Here is a 25,909-nt window from a genome sequence, read left to right on the forward strand (position 1 = left end):
GTCAGGGCAGCCATTTTTGTTTTTCATCTCCTCTCACCCTTGTTGAGCTTGTTCTGCTCCATGATGCTGTACTGCAGCTGGGACGCCAGGTCCGGCTGCTTGTGCTGCTGCTGGGACACCTGGCCGGGCTTCCAGCCGTGCTTCTCGTTCATCTCCCCTCCGCCCCCCATTCCTCCTCCCCCTCCTCCTCCTCCTCCACCCCCGGGGGGCCCGCGCTCGCCGTTGCCCATGATGGCGGACTGGATGAGCTGCGTGGTGGCGTAGGGCGTGGGCTGGCCCCCCGGGCCCAGGAAGCGTCCGTCCTTCAGGTTGGGGCTGTTGAAGGTCTTCATCTCGTTGATCTTGTTGGAGAGGTCCACGTCGCCGTACACGCCCGACTCCGGCACCAGCAGGTTGGTCTGCTTGTTTTCCATCTGATTGTTATAGTTGGCGATGCAGTCGGCTGGGGGTGGGGGGGGGGGGGGGGGGGGGGGGGGACACGGGAGATAGGAGGGGGGGTGGTTTAGTCAAACTACTGTCTCCAAGAGCTTTGTGCTGTGGGGCAGCACCCTTGGGTGACCCTGGCGCACCAGGTGGGTGGGGTCGTGTGAGGTTTTGGGAGGAATACAAGATGGAGAAGCGGACTACTGCGACAAGGCAGATCAACCTAACAAAACCGTCTTTTACGCTTGGTCAGTGTTAACACGTTCCCATCAGAAGGTTCCGGGACATCACAACCTGCTCGCTTGACCAGTGGTGCGAGCGAGGAGGTGGCTTTAACACGTTGCCATTATGATCTGCGATGTTAGGGGCGGGATGGGCACGTGGCTGTGGTTTTCGATGCCCAGTCGCACCCGTGTTCCGGGTTTGATCCCACAGTGTGCTACCTGTTAAATTCCTTCACCCCCCCACATGCTCGTTTATGTGTATTTACTTCATATAGCTGTGGATAAAAGCCTCAAACGAAGAGATAGTACACAGCGGTAATCCGTAATCACTCGACCGTGACCCACAATCCTCTGCGTTCTGCGGCTGTCTGACGGCGACGCCGCAGTGATTGGTCTCATTGTGAGAGATGGGGGGGGGGGGGGGGGGGGTGGAAGTGTCTGAAGCAAAGCCTGGGGATGTATGCAACGCAGTCAGCGCACGGCTACGATGACAGATCCAATTTTCCCCCGCCTCATAAAATATTCAAATCCGCACCTTCCCCCCCCCCCCCCCCCCCCCCCCTCACCAGTGGATCCAAGGGCTGAGCTCACCAGTAAACAAAGAGGACAGCCATAGGTGCCGCAACAGGAAAACAACGCCTCGCATTGTGTCCAACAGCGCAACACTTCAAAGAGGGTGTGCGTGTGTTTGCGAGTGTGTGTGTGTGTTTTTACGAGTGTGTGGGTGTGTCTGTGTGCGAGTGTGACTGTGTGTGTGTTTGCGAGTTTTTGGGTGTGCGTAAGAATGTGTGTGTGTGTGCGACGTGCGTGTTTGTCTGAATGTGGGAGTGTGTTTGCGTGCGTGTGTGTGCACAAGCGTGCACGACTGCGTCTTTGTAAGAACCCCTATTGCTGAGATAAAGGGACATTAACTCCTACTCCTCTTCCTCCGTCACCTCGTCCGTGATCCTCTTAGCGTTCACACAGCTCGGGCTGCTGGCACGCACACAAAGGAAACGGGATCTGGCCCGGGCTCCTCCGAGGGGGGGGCGCGGAGGCGGCGACGGGTGTCAAACACTGTGGGTGTCAAACGCTGCGGATGTCATGCGGTGAGTGAGGGCTGCGCCTCGGCGCGGGTTATGTTATTCCTTCCAAGACAAGCGCCGAGGCGCGCCAGAGAGGGCCGGTGTTAGAGTTAAAGATAAACACTTGAAGCCAGGGTTGCGATTAGTTGCGTTGCCCGCGCCGACGGCGACGCGGGTGTTCTGATTGGCCGCTGGGTTTAGCAGCGGTTTCGTCTCCTAGGGAGGATGTTGTTGTAGCAACCAGAGGAACCTCAACAACCAATTAGACGCACAACATTTGGGATTAATGTGGTGGCGAAATGACACGAGGACCATAAGCGCCTGAAACCGAGGGCATCGCTCTTGAAGGTCCAATGTCAATAATTTTACACTTAAAGCATTCTGAGGTAGCCAGTCGCTAATGACGGTGCAGACTAATAAGGTATTGGATAATCACGAATGACCTTAATCCGTCTTCTAACTGCTAGTTGTAGCCAAATGTTGTTTGCTCGCTTCTCCTTCAAGGGAGGTCACCGTGTGCCTGTGTGTGTGGGTGTGCATGCATCCGTGTGTGTGGGTGTGCATGATTTCCCAGATTTTGGAACGAATCTTACTGTACTCTCGTAATGAAAACCTCAGTGGTGCTGACTAGACTAAAAGGGCAGCTGGTGTTGAACCGTAATGCATGCTCTCTTCCTCTCTCTCTCTCTCCCTCTCCCTCTAATTCTCTCTCTCTGCCCCTCTCTCTCTCTCTCTTGCGCTTCTTTCTCTCTCCTCTTTCAGGTGCACCTCTCTCCTCATCAGCCTCTCTCTCACTCTATCCCTCTGTCTCATCATTCCCTCTCTCCACCAATCCCTCCATCCCTCTCTCTCGCTCTCTCCATCCCTCTCTCTCTCTCGCTCTCTCCATCCCTCTCTCTCTCTGGCGCTCCATCCCTCTCTCTAGTTATCCACCAGTCTCTCCATCCCTCTCTCTCTTTCCCCATCCCTCTCTCTCTTTCTCTCTCTCTCACGCTCCATCCCTCTCTCTAGTTATCCACCAGTCTCTCCATCCCTCTCTCTCTCTTTCTCTCTCGCTCTGGCCAGCAGCTGCCGTCCATCGCTGACCTCTAAATGCCGCTCCACATTTCTTAAATAACTGAGCACTTAGGGGAAATTACATTACGGACCTCAACAACAGTATGGAAATCCAGCGGCTCAATTCGATTAGCGACAGGAGCAAAGCCGTAAGCCCTTCCAGTGGGGACTTTTTATTTCCTGCCCGAAACATCTCCACTTTAACTTCAAATAAATCAGACAACACAGCCGTCCTCCACCTCGCCAGCCTTCTCTAAGACTTCCAGGTTGTTCTCCTGCGCCGAGACGAGCCAAAGCACAGAAACTAAAACAAGCGCGCTGCAATATTCTCCAGGGAGCTAACCCAGATATCAGATACCATCTTTTCTTACTGCTTATTCTTCTACTACAGCAGCAGCAATCCCGACCAATCGTATCTCCTGAACCCCCTGAGTGGATTCTGCTCGGTCGGGGGGGGGGATTCACTGCATATGATTCCGTCGGGCCATGAGGCAAATCAGTCGCAGGTTATTTATTCGGGCTGGCGCCGGTCTGGGTGGAAGGGACTCACCTGGTCGGCTGTACGTCGCCAGGTTACTGTCGCTGTTTCCGTTGCCGGCCGTGCAGCAGTTGATGCTGCAGTCGTTGTGGTTGGAGCAGGAGTTGGGCCAGGTGTCTGCCAGCCAGGGTTGGGTCGCCGACTCCCCGATGTTCAGCAGACCGGGCCTGCACAACCACACACGCGGCGTTAGAGGGAACGGGGGACAACCGGGAGACACCTGTGTTAGTGTGTGTGTGTGTGTGTCAACTGATTCAGATGACTGGGGATCCAGGGGGGGGGGGGGGGGGGGGGGATGTGGAGAAGTGGGTTAACATGACATCACACAAAGCCAGCGTGAGAACAGAATTCGAATGCCTATTCAAGTTAAAGTACACAAACAAAACTCAGATAGTATTTCCTCCTCCTCTACGCTCCAGTGGATTTCTTCGTAACGGCTATATATATATATATATATATATATATATATATGAAAGTACTTTCCTTCTTTCATTTCCCCATTTATTTATTTTCCCTTCTCCTCATACATCTCCCTGACTCCCTGGGCCCCAGGGTGGGGGGGCTGGGGGGGGGGGGGTGAGACGGTGGGGGCGGTTGGGGGGGGGCACATTAGAGCAAGGCCCGGCTAAGTAGGTTGTGTTCGCTCCACTTGGCCCCACAGCATTATGACACGTCTGGCTGGGGGCTCCGGCGATGGACTCCGATTGGACCAGGGGCCGGATAGAACTCTAGCGCGTCTCGCAATTTAATGTCGGCAAAAGGCACGCAGGCAGAAGCCCGTTGAACCACACACCACTCTCCGCCTTCCCCCGCTAAAGGGGTTCCACTGCGTTGTCAGGGAACATCTCAATCATTGAATACGTTTAGTGCGGCCGTACAGTGAAGAGAGAGGAGGGGAAGAGGAATAAGAGTGAGCCGGCTAGCTAGGCGAGCGAGATCCATGGGGGGGTTATCAGGGATAGGATGTCTGTTTATGTAATGTTCTCTCTCTCTCTCCCCTCTCTCTCTCCCTCTCTCTCTCTCTCTCTCTCTCTCTCGTCGACTTGGTTTCTAACTTTCAGAGCAGCTCATTCGTCTTTTAGTCAGCACACTCTGAGCGTTCCTGCTTGACAGGATATCATCATCGTGGCTGCGGGGCGGACAAAGTACTAGGAGTATCAACATAATAACGCGTGGAATACTATGGGTTTCGCCTCTAAACAGCTCCATCAAAGCCACACATACATTGTTTCACTCATGTTAATATCCACAGATGGGGCCCGGGAAACGTGAAATCCAAAAAGTGACCTGGCATCCAAACACACGATTGTTATTCTTCTTCTAGTATGTTGGAATGACTCGAGTGTTGGATTTCGTTTTTGAGCGATCGCACTCATTTGTCTTGTACTGCCAATTACTCTCTGGCGGCATGGAGGCACAGTCACTCAGCGGAGTAGGAGAACTGAGCAGCCATTGTCTTCCCAACGAGCAGACACAGCCCTACCAGGGGAGCGCATCTTTCACAGGGAGAGGAACAAACAGAGCTACAATGTTCTTCAGAGCTGGTGTTTCAATAACCAGACTACACGCTTATATAAACCTATATAATCATACCATGCATACGTGTATGTATGCAAGCTGGGACTAAAAAGGTGAAACTACTGAATCAATATTTATCAGGGTTAATGCCATGCAGCATCTTGACAGAATTTCTTGTCTTCACAGACGTTCTGAAGCATCCAAATACTAAATAGTGATATGTTCACGCGATTCCCCGTTTCGGTGGACTTAGGGTTGCACCATTTCTGTAGCATTAACTGCTACTGCATGGCAGACATCCTCCGATACAGCAGCCTCGGCTAAGGACCACTCCTTGTTTCCTCCGACGGGGTTGGATCCATCGGTGAAGCTAGGGCACAGCCTTGTGGCGACCGGGAGTCTGCGTACGGGGATAAGGACGGACTGCGGGGCAGGCTGGATGGGGCTTTGTTGCTGCTAGTCCCATAAAATACCTCCCCCACCACCACCACCACCACCACCCCCACCAACCTCTCTGCATCACCCACTAGATGCCTGACCGGGATGCTTAGGAAGTCAGAGCACTCCCCCTAGTGTCCGTTTTTGAGCATTACACCATCATGTGGATAAACATGTTATTATGATGTACAAATGCTGCTCTTACCTTCCGGCGCTGCTGACGGCCTCGCCGCCTCTTTGATAAGCCACTGTAGAAAAGAAAAGAAAAACAAGACATTAAAACGGTGAGGTTTTGACGGACATGGTCACCATAATCATGTAAATATGGAAAGACAGAAATATGTGACTTTCTGATTGAACACCAAGGAGGCGGTTAAATAATATGCACAGGAGAAAGGACAGCTGGACCGAAGTTATACAGAATATAACATTGAAGATATACTATTATTATAGTAGTGTGTGAGTGAATGTGAGTGTGTAGCTGCGTACCGTGTTATTGTTTGTCTTGCCTGCGTGGTTCAGGGATTGTGCCTGTATGTGATGTGTGCGTCTACGTGTATAATTATTTGTGTGCGTTCCAAATTGTGTTTGTGTGTGTTTTTCTGTGTGTAGGCCCTTGCACAAGTGTTACTGTGTGGTTCCATGTGCGTGTTTGTGATTTTGATGCATGTGCTTGTTTGCACATGCCAGTTATTGTGTGTGTACCCCTATGTGTGTGCATGGGAGACATTCTGGGCTGAGAGCTGTGTAAGAGCCTTCCGGAGGATGGAGCTTCAGAGCCGTTATTCTCTGCTAGCCCAGTTAGCCTAGCCAGCCCAGTTAGCCCAGTAAGCCCAGTCAGCCCAGTCTGTCTGTAGCCGCCTGCAGGTTGCATCACCCTCTCAAGGAGCACTAGGCTGCCAGTGTGTGAAGGAGAGATTAATTCCAAACTTTAATAACAATCTTGCCCTATTTCTCTCTCACTCTTTGCCTGTCGGTCTCGCTCTCTCGTCAGAATCGAGGGTTGTGAAATGTGTGTGTGTGTGTGTGTGTGTGTGTTGTGATGCTTGTGTGTGTTGAGCTGGTTAAGTGTGCTTTGGTGTGTGTGTGTGTGTGTCAGTTGTGGTTTGTGTTGTAATTTGAGTATTTCCATGAGTATTGTATTGCTGTGTGTGTGTGTGTGTGTGTGTGTGTGTGTGTGTGTGTGTGTGTGTGTGTGTGTGTGTATGTGTGTGCGCGCGTGGAGGTGTCTGTGTGACGGTTCATCCTATTCATATTCAGAAAAATAATTGCTTTTCTTACTTTTCCATCTACAGCCAAAATTTCCCGAACCTGACCAACATGCCTTGCTATGCGGAAATAGACTTGAATTTTTTTTTTTTTCGTTTCAGCATTTCAACAGCAGGTTGAGAAACACTGGCTTAAAATGTGCTTCCATAAACAGCCAAGCATAAACAAGCGCGCAGCATTGGCTAAAAGAGATGAGCTCAGAGTGAATTGGGTTTGAAAGGGTTCAAACTTCCAGCGCCTTCTGAAGCAAGATTGAAAAAGCAAATTCCAGACCAAAAACTAAGCCTTGAGGTCTAATGGAAGAAAAAATAACTGTTAACGGTTCACCAGGAGTCGGGCACAGATAGGATTAGTCAGCTCAACCACAAACACCTCACTCCCTTACAGCTCGCCCACTCTCTCTCTCTCTCTCTCTCCCCCTCCCTCACACTTTCACTGTACCTTTACCCTGTTGCTACTCCTGAATCGAGTGTTGCCAACGCCCTGTCAGACACACACAAAGCCCTACCCCAAACATACCCATCCAATCACACACATACACACACACACACACACACACACACACACACACACACACACACACACACACACACACACACACACACACACACACACAGTCCCCTACACACACCAAGACACCCCCAGCCACACACACACACCCGCACACCTACCCCCCCCCGTCCAACACACACACACACACACACACACACACACACACATACAAACAAAGGAACGATTTATTCCTTTCATCTCTGGAACGTCACCTCAATTCAGGGATAACCTCTTCGTTGGGACTGCCTCCTGCCTACCTAATGCGTGTGTTGCCGCTGCTGTATGGTAAAACGCTTCCTGAGGTTACCTTTGATCAAGTCTACGCCGGTTTCAACCTCTTCTCTGCCTGACACGCTCCTCTTTAATCCTGGCGTGCTGTCACCGCTAAAATCATCGTCTGGGAGAAGCTCAACACGTCTTGATACTGCTGTTTTTCCCTCTCTTCGGCGCGGCTGTGAGATGAAGTGGTCCTCTTCGACGCCAGTCAGTCAACAGCTCTTCACAGAACTAACCGCGTCCGTATAGAGTTTCAGCAGGAGCGGTTTTTAATCCACTTTTGGAGGGGGAAATGTACATCCAAACCGACACGAATTGCAGGTCGTCTGCACTGTGTGTTTTGAAGACGTAAACCATAGGATTTGTGCAGAACTTGATTACTGATCTCTGTAGAGCTTTTGCCAAACAGAGGGGGGAAAGAAGAAGAAAATAACAGGGAGAAAAAAGGGCTTACCTGTAGGTGTGAAGGTAAAGGATGGAACTGTTGGTCCGGGCAGAACACCAAAATAAGGAGAGAAAACAAGACAAACATCAGGCACAAACCAGTCGAGTTAGGAAACAGCAACATGAACACAAAATACATCTCTACTTTTTGTGTACCGTTACATCTCTACCACTGTGTCCCCCACAGTGAAAGCACACCACCATATCACATTGCCAGAGATTGCATTACAAAAGAAACCTAAAACAAAAGATTGCAGATTCTCTCATTCATTCTCTCATTCATTGCTGTTTCACAGCCCTCCCTCCACGTCCCTCCTAGACCCCCTCCCTGTGGAAGTTGAGACTATGTCCAGCTGCTGGTTCTACTTTAGTCCCAGGCTTCCAGAGGGCCTGCTGCGAGGTGAGGTCACTCACAAAGGAGATTTCTCTCTTTTCTTCCACACACAGCAGATTGATTACGCTCACTTAGCCACGGAGCGAAGGCTAGCGTGGAACACCATCTGAAATATGTTACGTTAGTCTCCTCCTTGGAGGTGACCGTGTTTGTCGTGTCATTGTCAGGGGATGGCTCGAAGCGCAATATATTAATACTTGTATCGGTAAATGCAAAGAAAAACAACAACGGTGGATTATGTTCACAGACTGTGGATGAAGATCTCTTACTCTTACTTCCTTCCTTCTTTGGAAAGGTTATTGTTTCAGAATATGCTCAGAACCCAGATTGCTTGCAGATAGCACGTTCTGAATTCTCAGAATCCTTAATGACCTTCTAGAGTCTAGACTGTCGTCAGCCATGGCCCTGTCTCACCATTATCTGAGAGATATGGATAATTGGCTTTTCAAGAGGAAAACAAGAGGGTAAGGCCTTCCCCATTAATGTCATACATACGTATATACATCAATACATTGGTGGTGATTATCTTCATTGGCACTGTTATTAATGACAAACTTGTAAGTATAGAGGATGATATTGTATAAAGTATCAGATAAAAGTATAGAGGATGATATTGTATTGGCAAAAATAAAGTTGTTATGTTATTTTAATTTGAGCAATAAAAAATACAAGAAAGTAATAAATATGTAAATAGGCACCTTTCAAACTTGTATCCAGGGTTTAACACAGATTAACAACTTTTTTCTCAATAACCTCCTTTGACGTTGTCAATGGTTAATGAACAATTTAGAAAGTACACCCGTTTTTTTGTTGCATATTACAATATCAAAACAAAGGCTGAACAGTTGCTGCGGGGCAAAAACAAAAAGAAAAGGAAAACGTTACGTGACTCAATTAATGAGCTGCAAGTGTTGTGATTGTGTTTGGGAGGAGAAAATGTGCTGTTGTTTAGCCCAACACCTAGGTTGACAAAGGGGTTATTTAGAGAGGGCCACAGTCACTGCCAGGACAATTACGCAGGAAAAGCAATTTGATGACACACACACACACACACACACACACACACACACACACACACACACACACACACACACACACACACACACACACACACACACACACACACACACACACACACACACACACACCCACCCACACACACCCACCGCCCGCGTTCCAACTACTTCAGTTTCGAGTGAAGACTGTTGCTTCATGTGGTTGCAATTATACCCTTCTCCTCTTCTCAAAACATTCTTACCTACCAGTTCCAACAGGGACCACGGCCCCTTGTGGTTTCAGAAATCAGGGGAGAGATGGAGGGGCGGAGAGAGAGAGAGAGAGCGAGAGAGGGCGACATACTCGCCTACCGTGCCCACGGAGAGAGCAGCGGTCCTCCTATAGGGAGTGATACGTAGCCCGCGGCTACCACCTCCTAATTCAACCTCCTCTCTCCTCCTCCTCCTCCTCCACGCAGCGGTCGCCCAACAACACCGACCCGGTTGCCATAACAACCTCTGAGGCAAGGGGAGGAAGTTATCTACGCTCACAGAACGGCTATTGTCTGTAAAGTACGAAGCGACTTGGCAACCGTTTCTAATAAAGAAAGCCTGCAGTGTGCCAAAACGTTACCTTTATTCCTGGTTTGAACATTAGACATCGGCGATTGAGCTGCCCGTCACGTGTTTGCAACCAACACACGCACGCACGCACGCACACGCACACACACACACACACACACACACACACACACACACACACACACGCACACACACACACACACACACACACACACACGCACATACACACACACAACGCAAGTGTGCCTGAGAAAGACGACTTTGAGGTAATCCACACCACGATGAAAAACACCAGACTAGTGGCCGTCACAACCGGCCCCACACGTGCATCTGCGTACGGAAAAGGACCCCCAAGCCCCTAGGCAGATCAAGACAACAGCTCAGCCAATGTATCCATCTCCCTCCCCTGTCTAAATGACTCCTAACCCCCAGCCGGAGAGTGGGGGTTAACATGGAGCAGACCAGCCACCTCTACCCCCACCTCCAGGCTGGCCCCACCCTACGCCTTCGACAGCGCCAGAGTCCCGGCTAATCCCCCCCCATTGTTTGTGTGTGTCTGGAGCGGAGCAGGGTGAAGTGTGGATCCCCTCTGACCAGCGAGCTCTGGGGGGTGGGGGGGGGGCCGACAGGGTAACAGGTAAGGGCCCCTCACGGGGCTCCAACCAGCTGCATCGCCCCGGGGCCCACACACACATTACCACCGGCCCAGACACAAATGAGACCCGGGCACAAAGCCCTAATAGACCCTCTTGGTTCTCTTGTGTGAGTGTTGTGGAAAGGGGGTGGGCTTGTGTCGTGAACCCTGTCACTTTGGCTCAAGTCAGTTCAGAATAAAAGCGTTTATTTTGGGGGGGGGAGGTAAGGTCTGGTTTGGTTTGGTCGGGCCGTCTGGGTGGAACTAGAAGCAGTAGCAGCGACATCCAAGAGGGAAGCGCTTCTCACCGAACCGCCGTAACAAAGACACTTACTAGCGATTGGGTGACGCAAGGAGCGCCAACTCCTCCACAATAAAAGACCTTGGCTTGCAACAACAGCAAGATACATAATATAGTTGTTGTTGTTTCTCTGTTTCCAAGGGAAATCAAAACGGAACGACTTAAAAGGGACTTTGCTCTGCGGCTTCAGTTTCCAAACAATCTTCAGCAATAGAAAACAATTTTCCACACCCACACTACCGCAAAACTGTAGTACCGTACTCCAAATGACACTCTGCATCAGAAACATCCAATGTCTCACTTGAGGGTGTGAATTAGTTGGGAGATATTTTGGTAATGAGGAGTGAAATCATTACAGTTTGTCAACAAGATTGGAGCTAACCTGATGCTATAGTCTGCAAGACTTCTACGTCTACACTTTATTCATACACTAATAGCTGTTGTGTGTTATAGGGTGTTGACTCTCAGCCAGGAAGTGACTGGGTTTGATCCCCTTCTGTCTGCCGTCTACCTGTACGCAACCCAGATCGGGTTTCGGTTTCTGGACAGTTCTCTGAACAAATCCGACAATAAAGCGACACCTTATCTGATGTTATCGTACCTCAAGTACCCTAACAGACGACCAGCTCCTTTAAAAAACCTCTCTGAATACTGTGGAAGTTGCAATGGAGACGTATCGCAACTCCCTCAAATCGTCTCCCTCCGACCGCTGATAACCTCGGCACGTGCACACGTAGGAAACACACGTGCGCTGCATGAAACACCCACCTTTGCGTATGCCGGCGTAGCTTGTGGAGAGGCCGCTCCTCTTCTTGCGGTGGCGGTACAGCCAGATGCTGAACACCATGAGGATGATCCAGCACGCCGCGCCGATGCCCGCGATGAACGCCGGCTGCTTCACCACGTCCGAGATCTGCTGCGACAGGGGGTTCTGGGGGTCCGACGGCGACTCTGTCATGCGGCCCGAAGCGTCTGGAAGGGGGGTGGGGGGAAGGTGGAGGAAGAGGTGGGGGTGGAGGTGGAGGAAGGAGGGTGGGGAGGAAGAGGAGAAGAAGATGGAGGAGGAAGAGGTGGTGGAAGACAGGGGGAGGAGGGTGGAGGAGGTGGAGGAGGAGGAGGAGGAGTAGGAGTAGGGGTTGTGGGGAAGAGAGAAAGGGGGTTACAGCTTACACAAGGAGAGTAAAGTTGTCAAAACCCCAAAACATCTTTGAGCAAAATGACTGACAGCCTAACTGATCATTAATAACACATATATTAAGTCAATTTAAAGCCAAAAGAGAAATAACATTCACAAATAGTAGTAAAAAATAGTAGTAAAAAAAACGAGAAACTAAACCCCTGATGAAAGAGGAGAGGGGAAAGAAACCATTTCAGTCAAGAATATTTCTATGTAAATATTTGGGGAAAGAGAACGGCAACGCAATGACGGGTGTGAAATCATGACAGTTAAAGTCAAAACATTTGGGAGGAAATTAGGAATGTTTTCCTTTTAAGTAAAGCAACGGGAGCCAGAGGAGCAAATAAACGGGGACCATTTTCCTCCTGCTTCTCTTTACCCCGACATCACAAAAAAAAGGCTTTCTTTCATCTGCGCCGATGAGGGTGAGGGGGGAGGGGGGGGGAGAGGGGGGAACGAAGAGGGGGGAGGGAGGACTCTACTCTATATTAATCACAAAGCTTCCACCAGCAACCTCTCAGTCATCCACAAACACACCAGAGCTTGTCTCTCCTCGAGGAACATTCAAAGCATCGTGCCTCCGTGACGCACCGGAGCAGTGCAACCACCGTGGATGATTACAGGGACAGCAGAAACCGGTGGATCTTTAATAGCGATAATGATATTAATAAAAGGCCCGTCCTGTCATCGCCTGGCGGTGAGCGCCAAGCTACAGCTTGTCTCCGCACACACAGGGCCTGTGAGTGTAGGCCAAGCTGTTTGGCTATTGTGAAACACACTGAGAGAGCGCAGGGTGCGACCGCGATCACAGCACCCACCTCTCAGTCTGCTCCCCTCGTCTGTTAGCCGGGGACACGCACACACGCACGCACACACATGAACACATGCCTTTCATGAAAGATCTCTTGTTCTGACTCGGGCCCTAGCTCCCCCTTGTGCAGAATCTCACCAAGCTGTTTCTTTCTTGTTCTTCTCTGTCTGTATTACTGCCACTCTCACTCTCTCTCTCTCTCTCTCTCGCTTTCTCTCACTTTCTCCCTCTCCCTCTCTCTGCCTCTCTCTCTATCTCTGCCGCTCTCACTCGCCCTCTGCCCCTCGATCTCTCTGTATCTCACTCTCTCTGCCTCTCTCCATCGTATTATTTGTTTCATCGTGCAGACAACTTCTTCCATCAACGCTCTTGTAGCCACAGGGAAGATTGAGTTGGACAGGCAGACAGGCCTGTGATGTTGTAATTCTTTTTTGACTTTGTATCAGCCAGACAGCGAGACATCCAATCAAAAAGCCATCCATCTTTCGAAGCACCCATCCACCAATCCGCCATCCACATAGTCATTCCTTCGCCCACCTATCCACCCATCCAGCCAGCCAGACCACCAGCCCCTCCCCCGACTCCACAGACCAAGTCCATCCCTCCCGGTTTCTCCTCCCGTCTATACATCAAATAGCAGTTTCCTTTCTGAGGCTGAAGCAGGAGAGGAGGGGAGAGGGGTTGGAGAGGGGGAGAGTGAAGGAGAGAAGGAAAGGAGGACGCGAGGAGAGGGCGAGAAGGGGAGTGGAGGAGAGGGGGACAGGAGGAGAGGGGGAGTGGGGGAGAAGGGGAGTGGAGGAGAGAGGGACAGGAGAGGAGGAGAGGGGGAGTGGGGGAGATGGGGAGGGGGGCAGTGGAGGAGAGGAGGAGAGGGGGAGAGGAGGAGAGGGGGCGATGGGGAGAGGGGAGAGGGGGAGAAGGGGAGTGGAGGGGAGGGGGACAGGGGGAGAGTGGGAGAGGGGGGGGGGGGGGGAGCTGTGCAGTCAGGTACCCTGGCCGGGATGAGGAGCACCACCAGCCTCAGCAGAGTGTGACAGATGCGTTTGGGGGAAGCATTCCCCGGGGCGCAGTGTTCCACTGCAGTGTTGGAACAGGCAGCACCATCGCCACGGGAACCCTTGAGTGGGTGGAATCGTATCAGTCACAGCCTGCCCCCCCCCCCCCCCCCCCAGTGCCGAGACTCCCCCTTGCACTCAACCACACACATGTACGCACTTACGCACACACAGGCTTTAAGGAACGCATTCACACACACGCACAAAGGTCGACAGACACACAAAAACACACACACAAAAACCTGGAATACCTGTCTTTCTTTTTGACTATTTAACTTTCTCTCTCGCTCTACTGTATTCTCTCTATATTCCATTATCTATCTCTGTCTGTCGCTCTCTGTCTGCCTCTCTCTCTATTCAATTTCCCGTGTATCTCTCCCTTTCTCTCACAGTGAAATTGGCTGTCTTCTTTCCAATCCAGAATTTCTCGATGGTGGTACTGCGCTTTAGGGAAATAAACCCCACACGATATTGCTAAACTGAAAATAGAAAAACGCAAACCAAAAATCTCAATAGCAAGAAATAAGGCAATTGTTTGGCTCACCACACTGATATTGTTATTCTCCAGCACACTGAATTCAAGAGCGTGTTCATAATGCTAGTGCTGCTCAGAACCAGATCAAGCATCCATGACCGGTGAATAGAACAGGGAGGGGCCGCCATGTCTGAACAGCCCTGCTGCACATGAATGTAGCTGGATCGACAGAGATCAGGCTGAGTTAAAACAAAAAAATCATGCTTATCTAGGATCACTTTGGGTGCGTTTCAAAGTGTTCGCCGACTGAATCCTTGCGGTTACGCTTTCTGTTTGAGCTTCGGGCTTTAACGTTGTTTACTCCAAATCAAAAGCAAATACGATGTTCAAAAACGCTCCTTCTTTTACACTTAAAAGGCAAAATCCTTATTTAATTGCAATATGCTGCTACCATTTAGTACGTAGCCGCATGATTAACAGTGCGTTGGGAAAGCATGAAAGTACAAAGATGTAAACACAAGTCCAATTAAAAGTGCACATCAGACTCATGCACCCAGCGGGGGGGGGAGAGAAGGGGGGGGAAGCACAGTTATGAGGTCATATCCCGGCTCACCCAGCTGGAAATAGGTGACGTCGCTCTTGACTCCCGGGCCGGCGCCAGTACTGGCTGCGACCTCCACGCTGTAACGAATCCCCGGGGTCAGGCTGGGGATGGGGATGAGGACGGAGAAGGAGGAGCCGTCCACCGTGCGGTTGATGTGGTAGCGGCTCTCGTTCCCCAGACACCAGATCTACCAGAAACACACACAGAGGGTTAAGAGTTCAAAACGTACAATACATCGTGTAAAGCAGTTTTAGGATTGGTATTGATTGACGCAGGTTTAGAAATGAGTCCAAACGTAATTAACAAATGGTAGTTATGAACGCAGACAGAGAAATCTTTAGAAACACTAGAAAAATACGCGAAATAGCCTGGCTAGCTTAAAGTGTTACATTAGCACAACATGGCTAATTTCTTCTGATCGGTGGCCCTGGTACGGTGGATTTAGTTACGGCTCGGGGGAGGGGAGTGTCGGTAGGAAAACATATTAAACCGTTTTGAAAAATCGCAGGACCAAGGTTTTCTTTTTTTTTTAACGGAGCAGCCCTTGACACTGTCGTGGGTGTTGGTTCAGGTAGCCATAACATGTCTGAGAGCAGAACTTAAGTCCATGAAAAACAACTGGGGATCAGTGGGTACCTCCATAACGCAATTACACCGGGGCTAATGCCTCGGCTAGCAGGAAGCCGAGCGAGCAAACCTGGGGGGCTACAAAGAGAGCCATACATGCACCTCAGCACGGGCTCACACGTCCTGAATCTGTAGACAATGCTTACTTAACACACCCATACACACACGCGCACAAACACAGGCACATACACAGTACAAACACCTTCCAGCTCCTAGTTAACCACCAGGTTAGCAAACAAGCTTTCAAGTGTGTATGTGTGTGCATGTCTGTCTGCAAGCCTTGGTGGGACTTTGGGTGACTATGTTAGAGTGACTCTGATTGTGTTTGCATGTTTGTTTGCTTTGTATGTATGTAGGCCTAGTATGTGTGTGTGTGTGTGTGTGTGTGTGTGTGTGTGTGTGTGTGTGTGTGTGTGTGTGTGTGTATTTATATGTGTCTGCCTGTCTGCCTGTCTGTCTGTCTGTCTGTCTGTCTGTCTGTCTGTCTGTCTGTCTGTCTGTCTGTCTGTCTGTCGGTGTGTGTCTACATGTATGATGGAGTATTTCACCACCCTACTTCCTGGGGGCTCTGTGAGTTCCTAGCAGGGGAAGATTCACTGGGGAGCTGGCACAGTAACGAGCAGGGAGAATGGATTTAACAACCATGAAATTACTATAAACCCTATCGCCAGAAAACATTTACCTGGAGAATGAACAGTGGCTTAACTTTTACAGTGACTGAGCCTCACCGTTTCCTCCGCCACTAAACCACATCCCCCTATGACCACAAAATACACATTTCCAATTAAAATCTCAGCCTTCGCACAACTACATGGTCCATGTGGTGAATCGTACACCAATTGACACAAAGCATACATTATGATTCACATAAAGGTCTGACGAATGTATTGCAACAGGACAGCATTCGAAAGATAAGGTTAATTATAAAAGCAGAGGGAATACAGAATAGGGTGATAATTGTGTTTTCTCGAAAATTTTTCCTTTTGGTCTTTACAGTAGGAAACCATTTTATAACAGTATCTGTATTGTTCCATCCAAAATGTGATCCTCATTTCTCAAGAAATGTCATTACTTTCACATGAAACATATTCAATTGTGAGAAACTATATTTTCACAACTAATATTTTAAGATGAATATTTTACCATTTCATCCATTGTAGACACGTTTCAAACTTCATTGCTTTAAAACACACAAGAAAAATGTGAACCAAATGCACAAAAGAATGTGTAAATATCTTCTGTCCACCAGATGGCACTGTTTTACCATAATCGACAACACCTTATTGTCTCCCTCTCTGAGCTTTCAGCAGCACGTGTCTAGCCTACTAGCCTCCTAAGGTGTGCCCCATCTCATTGTGTGTGTGTGTGTGTGTGTGTGTGTGTGTGTGTGTGTGTGTGTGTGTGTGTGTGTGTGTGTGTGTGTGTGTGTGTGTATCTCTATAGCAAGTACAGTTTGTGGATCCCAGATGTGTATACATCTGCAATGCTGTCTCCTTTGTCTCTCTGTATCTCTGGTTATATCTCTCTTTCCTTCCAAAGAGATTCTTCTTTTTCTCTTTCAAATCATCTATTTCTTATTATCTTGGTCCCTGCATCACATCTCATTCTCTATTTATCCCTTCCTCTATCTTTCACTTTCTTTTTTTTCCTTGGTGTGTCTCTCTCTCTCTCTCGATCTGTCTGTCAGTCCTTCAGTCTGTCTGTCTCTCTCTCTCCCTCTCCCTATCTCTGTATCTATCTCCCTCTTTTTCTCTGTCTGTCATTGTCGCACTCCCTCACTCTCTCCCTCTCTTTATATACCTTTCTCTCCCTCGCTCCATCTCTCTCTCTTTCTCTTTCCCTCTCTTGCTCTCCCTCCCTTTTTGTCTCACTATACTCTCTCTCTCTCTCTCTCTCTCTCTCTCTCTCTCTCTCTCTCTCTCTCTCTCTCTCTCTCTCTCTCTCTCTCTCTCTCTCTCTCTCTCTCTCTCTCTCTCTCTCCCTCCCTCCCTCCCTCCCTCCCTCCCTCCCTCCCTCCCTCCCTCCCTCCCTCCCTCCCCCTCTCTCTCTGCCTGGTGTGAAGGACTCTCACCTTGTACTCCTGAACCAAGCCGTTCTGCTCGTCCTCGGGCGGGGGTTGCCAGGAGACCAGGACGGCCGTCCCATTGTCCGCGCTCTCCGTCACTTTGACCTCGCGCGGCGGCGCACTGGGAGCTAACGCGTGGAAAAACAAAAGAAAGGACAGAAAAATTCTAAATCACCCTCACGTTCATACATTAGACCACAACATTCCCTCCTTAATGGAGCGCCGTCTGCCCGTTGTACGATCCAGCTGTCGGAAAAGTGCGCCTTTATCTTCGTGTCGGGGACTGGAAGCGAAGGAGAGAACAAAGGAATGGTAATCGTAAAACATTACCGTTGTTGCGCCGCTTCTGGCGGGAAAACACTCTTGTTCCGACACAAGTGATTCACAGAGTGGAAAAAAAAACCCAAGCCATGGTTTATGCACAAGGAGTCGGGCTGTCCTTGTGTTTTTTGCGAGTTCCCAATGTGATTACAGGAAATTAATTATGAAAAACAAGAAGGGATATCGTAATTGCATACTGAGTGAGTGCGTTTCTATCTTGGAGAGCCGGCACCACGCTCGGAGCCCAGGAAAACAATTATTAACAGAAACGGAGAAACATCCAGCGTGGAATATCGTGCAGGAAAAATTAGACGACACAGTCACACATTAGCATACACACTTCGTTCCCCATAAATGTTTATCAAAGATTGACAAACATTTTAACGAGGAGCTAGGGGTTTGCGCAATCTCCCCCTAACAACCACACCCGATGAAGAATTAGCAGCCGCCCTCGTCGGGTTAGTGTGTGGGTGCTGCTTGTGATCTGCTCTCTGGTTTGTCACGTGGCCCCCAGATTTCAAAGAGCTGATAGATCCTAGGCGGGCGTGCCTGAATGCGCCGCATTTTAACACACACAGAACCACGCACACACACGCACACACACACGCGCACATGCACCCCCACACACACACACAGGTGCTCTGTCTGAGGCTGCTGCTGGGCACAGCTGCTGTGTGTGTGAGGTTGCAAGCTGTGCGCACGTGAGCATTGTGTACACATGTAAACATGCACTTCACACCATGTGTGTGCACAGACGCACACACACACACACACAAACAAACAGCAGTGGATGCATATGAGCATGTGCACACATACACAGATGAACGCACGCACGCTCATGCACATAATAATGTACAAACGCAGTCACTAACATGCTCATGTGCACATAGAACACACACACACACACACACACCATAAATAAATTGCCACATGACACACACAGCCACGCACACACATATCTACACACCCACCTACGTCCCCACACACACACACACACACACACACACACTAACACACACACACACGCGCGGGCCATGGCTCCACCCACCTTCCTCCAGCGTCTTGCCGATCTTGACGTCGCTGTCCGTTCCCTGGAACTCGTTGAAGAACGGCCGCACCTTGAACTCGTAGGTGACGCCCTTCCTGAGCTGGGGCACCACGGCGCTCTCCTCCCCGGGTGTGCGGACCTCGAACACGGCCCACTCGCTCCTCTGAGCGCCCTCCGGGGCCGGCCGGTACATCACCTTGTAGCCCTGTATGTACTGGGACTGCAGCTCCACCTAGTGGGCGGAAGGAGGAACCGTGCGTGAGGAGATGGGAGACGACAGCGGAGGGGTGGCAGACACTTCAATTCAAATGCGGTTTTCCAGGGAATTCCAAAGGGTTTTGATGACTTCACGGACAGGAGAATGAAGAGGGACAGGGCAGCGGGTTGGAAGGGAGATGTTGAGACGTAGCATTATAGCACAAGACCGGGGAATAATCCACGATGAGGGGGAAGAGGGCCAGGGCATCTTGCTCAAGGATTCCTCCAGGAGCCGAAGTAGTTAGTTAGAGCATTGGGGTACGAACCCAGAGACCTCCGTCTGGGAGTCAAACCGGCACCCTGACCACTGGCCTCTGGACAGTGCCCTCTGTCTCGGCGGTGGAAAGCCCAACAGCTGTCCCCGCCGGGCTCCCAGGCCGTGCCGCGTGGACAGCTGTGACGGATGGGCCCCTGGCCCCTGGTCCCCTGTGAGGAATGTGGTGCTAACGCGTGGTGTTTATCCCTCCGCATCTCTCCCATGGTCGGCCCTCCCTCCCTGCCCTCCGTCACTACTCCTGCTCCTGCGTCGTTCCCCTCCACGCCATGCACTATTTGCAGCCGTTTACTCAAACCACAGCATGAGGTCATCAGGCCAGAGGTTCCTGTGAGTCTGGAGCTGGTTAAACCCAGGGGGGGGGGGGGGGGAGGAGGAGAAGGTCCCAGGGCAGCCTGTCTCCTTCTCTCGTAGTCCTCTTTGCGCTCCCGTCGACTGACAGCAACAAAGTGTGTGTGTGTGTGTGGGTGGGTGTGTGGAGGAGAGATTGGGGTGGGCGAGTTCCAATACCCAAGCGTGATACTAGATTACGGGGACAAAGGAAGATAAGGTCTTCTGCTGTAGATGTGGTTGTTATTTGGTAGGATCCAGGGTTGTCCCGGGTTAACTACGAGCACAGCGTGTTAGCGTTAGCGCTGTAGCCCGCGGAACGGAGCTGGGTGGAGGCAGCGGTGACTTGTAAACTTGTTGACGGTGTTAATTTACCGCTCTCCTGTGCAAACACGCCGTCGACTCAGGTGGTCTTCATTAGGCAGGGCTGGAAGGAACGAGAGGGGGGGGGGGGACTGTACGAACGAATTGACGCAAAGATTGGGAGAAAAAGGCCCTTCCACGATGGGGAGTGTATTCCACCCTTTAAAACGACCTCGTAAAAACGAGTGTGAATCTGTTGTGGCTCCACGTAAAAAAAGGGAAGAAACGTTCCTGAATATTGTTTCCACCCCACCAAGAACATTCCAGCGAGGAAGGGTAAGTGAGCCGAGCTGGTTTACATCAGTCATGGCACGTCGGTATCCCTTTCTTAAAAACATCTCGCCGTCTCCCATTCCTCGCGGCCCTGGGTCACAACGTTCCAGCAGGGAATGCTGCGCAGGGCCTTCTGTCAAAGGAATAAAACACACCGGAAAAAGTGCAGCACGGCTCCACAAGCCTCTCTGGTGTAACCGGAGAGAGAGAGTTATCCATGGCCAGGACACCGCCGTGCTCATCAGACTGATGGAGCCCACCTATGGCCAGACCCCAAATCCAGAACCTCAGCGCAGCTCACAGTGGTAAAAGGTTGCCATGGTTAATGGATGCCTGATTGATTCTCTCCATCTCTCTGTACCCTTTTTCACCTCCCTCCCTCCCTCCCCCTCTCCCCCTCTCTCTCTCTCTCTCTCTCTCTCTCCCTCTCTCCCTCTCTCCCTCTCTCTCTCTCTCTCTCTCTCTCTCTCTCTCTCTCTCTCTCTCTCTCTCTCTCTCTCTCTACATCTGCAAGCCATTTCCACTTTAAGAGCTCCTCCAGCAGGCTGCCTCCCCCCTCTTTCTCCCCCCAGCCCCCCGTGCTGTTTTAACAGCCACCGAGAGGTTCTCAATATGAAGGGGCACCGAGTGACACATCCCACGCTGGATGGCGGTTCCTTTCTGCCGCTCAGCAGGGTCCTGTGCTCTTGGGCTCGCTGGCGTTGGCGGGGGGGGGGCTTTGGCCAGCGAGGATGGGGGTTGCGGGGTGGGGTGGGGGGGTTGGAGCTGGCGGTGGTACGGCCAGCCAAACCGTTGGTGCTCCGGCCAGGGCCAGCTGGGCAGTGGGAAGGCGTGGGGCAGGGCAGGTGGGGAGTGGGACGCCCCTTCCGGAACCCGTGGGCCATTGGACGCATTTAAGTGTTCAGAGTGGAACTAATGGAGCGCTGGGAAACAGGACTCGTGGACGATCCCTGTTCTAGGAAGGGAATAACAGGAACACCGCGGCTGGGTGGAGGCTGGTGGGGCCGGTGGACTGCAGGGAGGGGGTTAGCGGTGGAGGGGCGGAGTGTGGTGGAGGGGCGGAGGTACTCACGGTCCACTGGACTCTGACCGAGGACGAGGACAGGATGGTGGGGTTGTGGAGGTGGATGACCACCTCGCCCAGCTCCCTCTGGATCTGACGGTGGTCCACGCCCTGGCTCGTTGGGGGGATTTCTGGAGGGGCAGCCACGCACACACGCACACACACACAGACACATACACACGCACACACACACACACACACACGCACACACACACCAACACACAAACACACACACATCATTAGCGTATACAACACTACAGATTATATACAGCAGAAAATGGTGCTCGAAACATTAGGGTGAGGGTGCAGGCCCCCTACCTTGTGTCTTGACGGCGTCGGTGATGGGGCTGGGGTCGCTGAGGCCGTAGGCGTTGGCGGCGCGCACCAGGAAGAGGTAGACGGCGCTGGGCTTCAGGCCCTTCAGCAGGTAGCTCTCCGTCTTCACATGCTCCACCAGCGTCTGCCAGCTGCTGCCCGACGCGTGGCTGCGGGGGGGTGAGGGGGGGGGGGGGGAGGATCAAGGGTTAGGTGAGGGGAACCATTGAGGAACCTGGATTCCTATGCTACTTCCCCTCGCTTTTTTAACACACTGTCTGTCTGTCGTTTTCCCTGAAGACAAACAATTATATCTAACACAAAAGCCTTAAGTATTGTTTGTCACCCAAATACCTCATTAATTAAATTTGTTTCAATCAGGAAAATCATGAATTGAATCACCAGATTGGTGTTCAGTAAAAGTAACTCCTAGACTTTATGGAATCACCCTCGTCATTATAATGAAAAGATAAGATGTGCCTTATCACTCCTGGACAGGAAATTTGGGGCAAAAGTTTTATTAAAGCATATTCTAGTTTCATATCATAAGGTGGATAATTTCCTGGCTCTAATCGCCCAAAGGAAGAGGCAGCAGGGTTGAGTTAAGGGAACTAGTGAGTGATAGTTCTGAACTAGTGAGGGATAGTACTGAACTAGTGAGTGATAGTACTGAACTAGTGAGTGATAGTACTGAACTAGTGTGATAGTACTGAATTAGTGAGTGATACTACTGAACTAGTGAGTGATAGTACTGAACTAGTGAGTGATAGCACTGAACTAGTGAGTGATAGTACTGAACTAGTGAGTGATAGTACTGAACTAGTGAGTGATAGTACTGAACTAGTGAGTGATAGCACTGAACTAGTGAGTGATAGCACTGAACTAGTGAGTGATAGCACTGAACTAGTGAGTGATACTACTGAACTAGTGAGTGATAGTACTAAACTAGTGAGTGATAGAACTGAACTAGTGAGTGATACTACTGAACTATGGAGTGATAGAACTGTACTAGTGAGTGATAGTAATGAACTAGTGAGTGATACTACTGAACTAGTGAGTGATACTACTGAACTAGTGAGTGATAATACTAAACTAGTGAGTGATAGAACTGAACTAGTGAGTGATACTACTGAACTAGTGAGTGATAGAACTGAACTAGTGAGTGATAGTACTGAACTAGTGAGTGATAGTACTGAACTAGTGAGTGATAGTACTGAACTAGTGAGTGATAGTACTGAACTAGTGAGTGATAGTACTGAACTAGTGAGTGATACTACTGAACTAGTGAGTGATAGTACTAAACTAGTGAGTGATAGAACTGAACTAGTGAGTGATACTACTGAACTAGTGAGTGATAGTACTGAACTAGTGAGTGATACTACTGAACTAGTGAGTGATAGTACTGAACTAGTTAGTGTTAATGCTGAACTAGTGAGTCACTGAACAAGAGGTGTTACCTGAAGGCCTCGATGATGTAGGAGGTGGGCGTGGCCCCACTCAGGTTGGGCTTCCAGGAGAGGGTGACGGAGGAGCGGCTCACCTCCGTCACCTCGGGCCTGGAGGGGGGGCTGGGGATCAGGTTGGGGTCCGTGGGTCTGACGGGCTGAACCGGGACCCCGAATTCTAGACGCAGGCAGGAGAAGATGGTTTCTTACATGGATCTTCATCTCCCCTGAATGTCCCGTTACGTACAGATGTTCACGATCCAGATGTTCAAACAGGTTTTTAAATATGGATGAAATTGTAAAATGTAGGATAGTCTAGTTAAGGGTGTTTGATTTCCAGTTAAAAGGTTCAGGGTTCAAACCCCAATGTCCTCAGCCTACCTAGGCATCAGGAGCAAGAAAACCTTACCTCACCCCTACCCCCTAAGTGTCCAAATAGCAACTGCAGTGACATTAACATATTTTTATCTGAGTTTTCCAATGAATGCATCCGTTTTTTAAATCAAACCATAAAGAAGTACAATAAAACAACAGCTTGGCCCCAAACGGGAGTCCGGGCATCCCTTCTCACCTTGCACCTCCAGGTAGGCCTTCCAGGAGGCCTCCCCGCTGGGCGTGGAGGCGATGCAGGTATACATCCCCGTGTCGCCAAGCTGCAGAAACCACAACCAACGTCAGTGAACGAGCCCCGCACATGAGCACACACGTCGCCGTGTTCCACCACGATGCGTTTCTACAACGAAACCCCCTCCCCCCTCCCTCCCCCTCTCTCCCTCCCTCCCTCTACGGTCTACAGGACAGGACGTTTCTCCTCCGCGCTTCTCCCAACGCCACGCTCGCCGTCGGTATTGACATTCGGGCAGTGCAGCCTCCTCCCTCCCCATCACTGCCCGGGTTATCTCCCTCATCATGCCTCTGCCAGACGGGGGCTCCCCGGGGGGAGATGTAGATGTCAGTGGGGATAGGTGGGTGTAGGGGCGGGCGGGTGGGGAGAGGGGGAACGGCAGCGGGGTAAAAGGCCAAGTAGGCAGATCATCCCCCAGTCTCATGGAAAAAGCCTTTGGCCCGTATCACAGTCTAATTGGTGACCTTTATTTGCTTCTGCTCAGACTGACACTTGGAGGAGGGAACAAGGAGGAATCCTTATTAATGTAGCGGGTGTGGTGGCGGTCGAAAGGGGGAGAAAAGGAAGAACAGGATGAATATGTTTAAATGCCTGGGAAGTGGGCGTGGCCGAGGGGAAGTATACTCACGCAGCTAAACTTGACATTTCCTTTATAACATTACATTTAAAAGATGAAGATGAAAATGATCGGCAGTCTACTTTGAGTCTTGACAGGAATATGTTTGAGGTGAATATGGAACAGGGAAAAAACAAAACATGTGTTAACTATGCAAAAATCTATCAAATGTGTCTACGTGTGAGCAGGTGGGTGGCTGACAGAGCCAGACAGAGAGGTTAGACTGAGAACCGACAAGAGGCAGATTGTTGGCATAATTAAGTGTTGACACGTCATGCGTTCCGCGCATAAAATATAAAGTGGATTTATCTGTTTCTTTCCGTTGATTGCTAGCGAAAGCCGGAATGATTATTAATAAAGGTGTTCAAAAACATAAAGAAGAGGGGACTGTTTAAATGTTTCATCAGGTAAGGATGACATCGTCGTTTATGTAGTGGATGCTGAGACCCCCTTCGCTGGAGAAGGAGAGGTGATGGGACCCCCCCACCCATCCGTCCTGCCAGCCCCCAACTGTGGGTGCGATCACACCCAAGCCACCGGCACCACAACACACACCGGCAGTCATCTAAGCCCTGCCGTGTGCCTGAACTCTGACCCCTAGCCATCCAAGTGTTTCCTCAGAGTGTGGTTGCTGAAGTGGGTCCATTTTGTTTTTCTCTATTTTTGCTGACCCCCTCCCCCTCTCGCCCACACACACATATTCAGATAGACACATATACATATTGTCACAGACAGACAGACACCCCCCCTATACCCAACACACACGCACAACCACACGCACACACATAAATACAGAAAAGTCCACAGTGGTGAGTGACAGAGGTAGGGAGTGCTGCAGTGTGTGATGAAGCCACAGACAGCTGAGTGACAGCTCACTGAGGGGCGGGTGTTGGCAGTGACCACAGGCTGTATTTACCCAGCAGTGGGGGGGGGGGGGGGACTAACACCACTCACACACACACTGGCCTGTACAGCCCTACACCTACGTTTTCACTGCTTCAGACATGCTCAATACCGCTGCCCGGATGGAAAGTATAGCTTAGGAGAGTCGCAAATGGAAAGATAGAAATATGATTGAAAAACTACAGACTGGGGGTTAGCGCGCGGAAAGGCTTTCGAAAGAGAAGAGAGGTTATTTTTCTATGCGGTGAATTGATTCGATGATATTCGTACGATGAGGTTCCTCTTCAAAACCAGACTGCTGCATTATTAAAGGTGGATCAAACGCTCTCAGCAGCAGATCACAGAGAACCGTCTATCACATCTATTTCTTTAATAAAAGCAGGATAACTGCATTATGATATTTTTTGTTGTTTGTATTTCAGTTTGTCATTTATATTCATCTTAATACATATACATATCATATATATATATATCATATAATACTATATTAATATTTCTATTTATAAAATTTCAGGACGACTACTGGGTGTGTTCTTAATATGTGTGTGTATAT

The 25,909-nt window shown here is 50.2% G+C and overlaps 1 protein-coding gene across 3 annotated transcripts in view; it reads right to left on the reverse strand.

The window, feature by feature from the left end:
* robo1 (roundabout, axon guidance receptor, homolog 1 (Drosophila)) overlaps positions 1-25,909 on the reverse strand; it is a 167,324-nt gene that overhangs the window by 14,233 nt on the left and 127,182 nt on the right. For all 3 annotated transcript variants that reach the window (XM_030381045.1, XM_030381046.1, XM_030381044.1), the window contains 12 exons: positions 23,784-23,865; positions 23,225-23,390; positions 21,771-21,937; positions 21,462-21,583; positions 18,892-19,123; positions 17,529-17,650; positions 14,840-15,017; positions 11,477-11,680; positions 7,813-7,839; positions 5,467-5,509; positions 3,318-3,472; positions 38-442 (listed from right to left, as the gene is read on the reverse strand). In XM_030381045.1, the coding sequence (XP_030236905.1) occupies positions 38-442; positions 3,318-3,472; positions 5,467-5,509; positions 7,813-7,839; positions 11,477-11,680; positions 14,840-15,017; positions 17,529-17,650; positions 18,892-19,123; positions 21,462-21,583; positions 21,771-21,937; positions 23,225-23,390; positions 23,784-23,865 (1,903 nt within the window). The remainder of the gene's footprint in view (positions 1-37; positions 443-3,317; positions 3,473-5,466; positions 5,510-7,812; positions 7,840-11,476; positions 11,681-14,839; positions 15,018-17,528; positions 17,651-18,891; positions 19,124-21,461; positions 21,584-21,770; positions 21,938-23,224; positions 23,391-23,783; positions 23,866-25,909) is intronic.

This window comes from Gadus morhua, chromosome 16 (genome assembly GCF_902167405.1).
Source record: "Gadus morhua chromosome 16, gadMor3.0, whole genome shotgun sequence".
NCBI lineage: Eukaryota > Metazoa > Chordata > Actinopteri > Gadiformes > Gadidae > Gadus > Gadus morhua.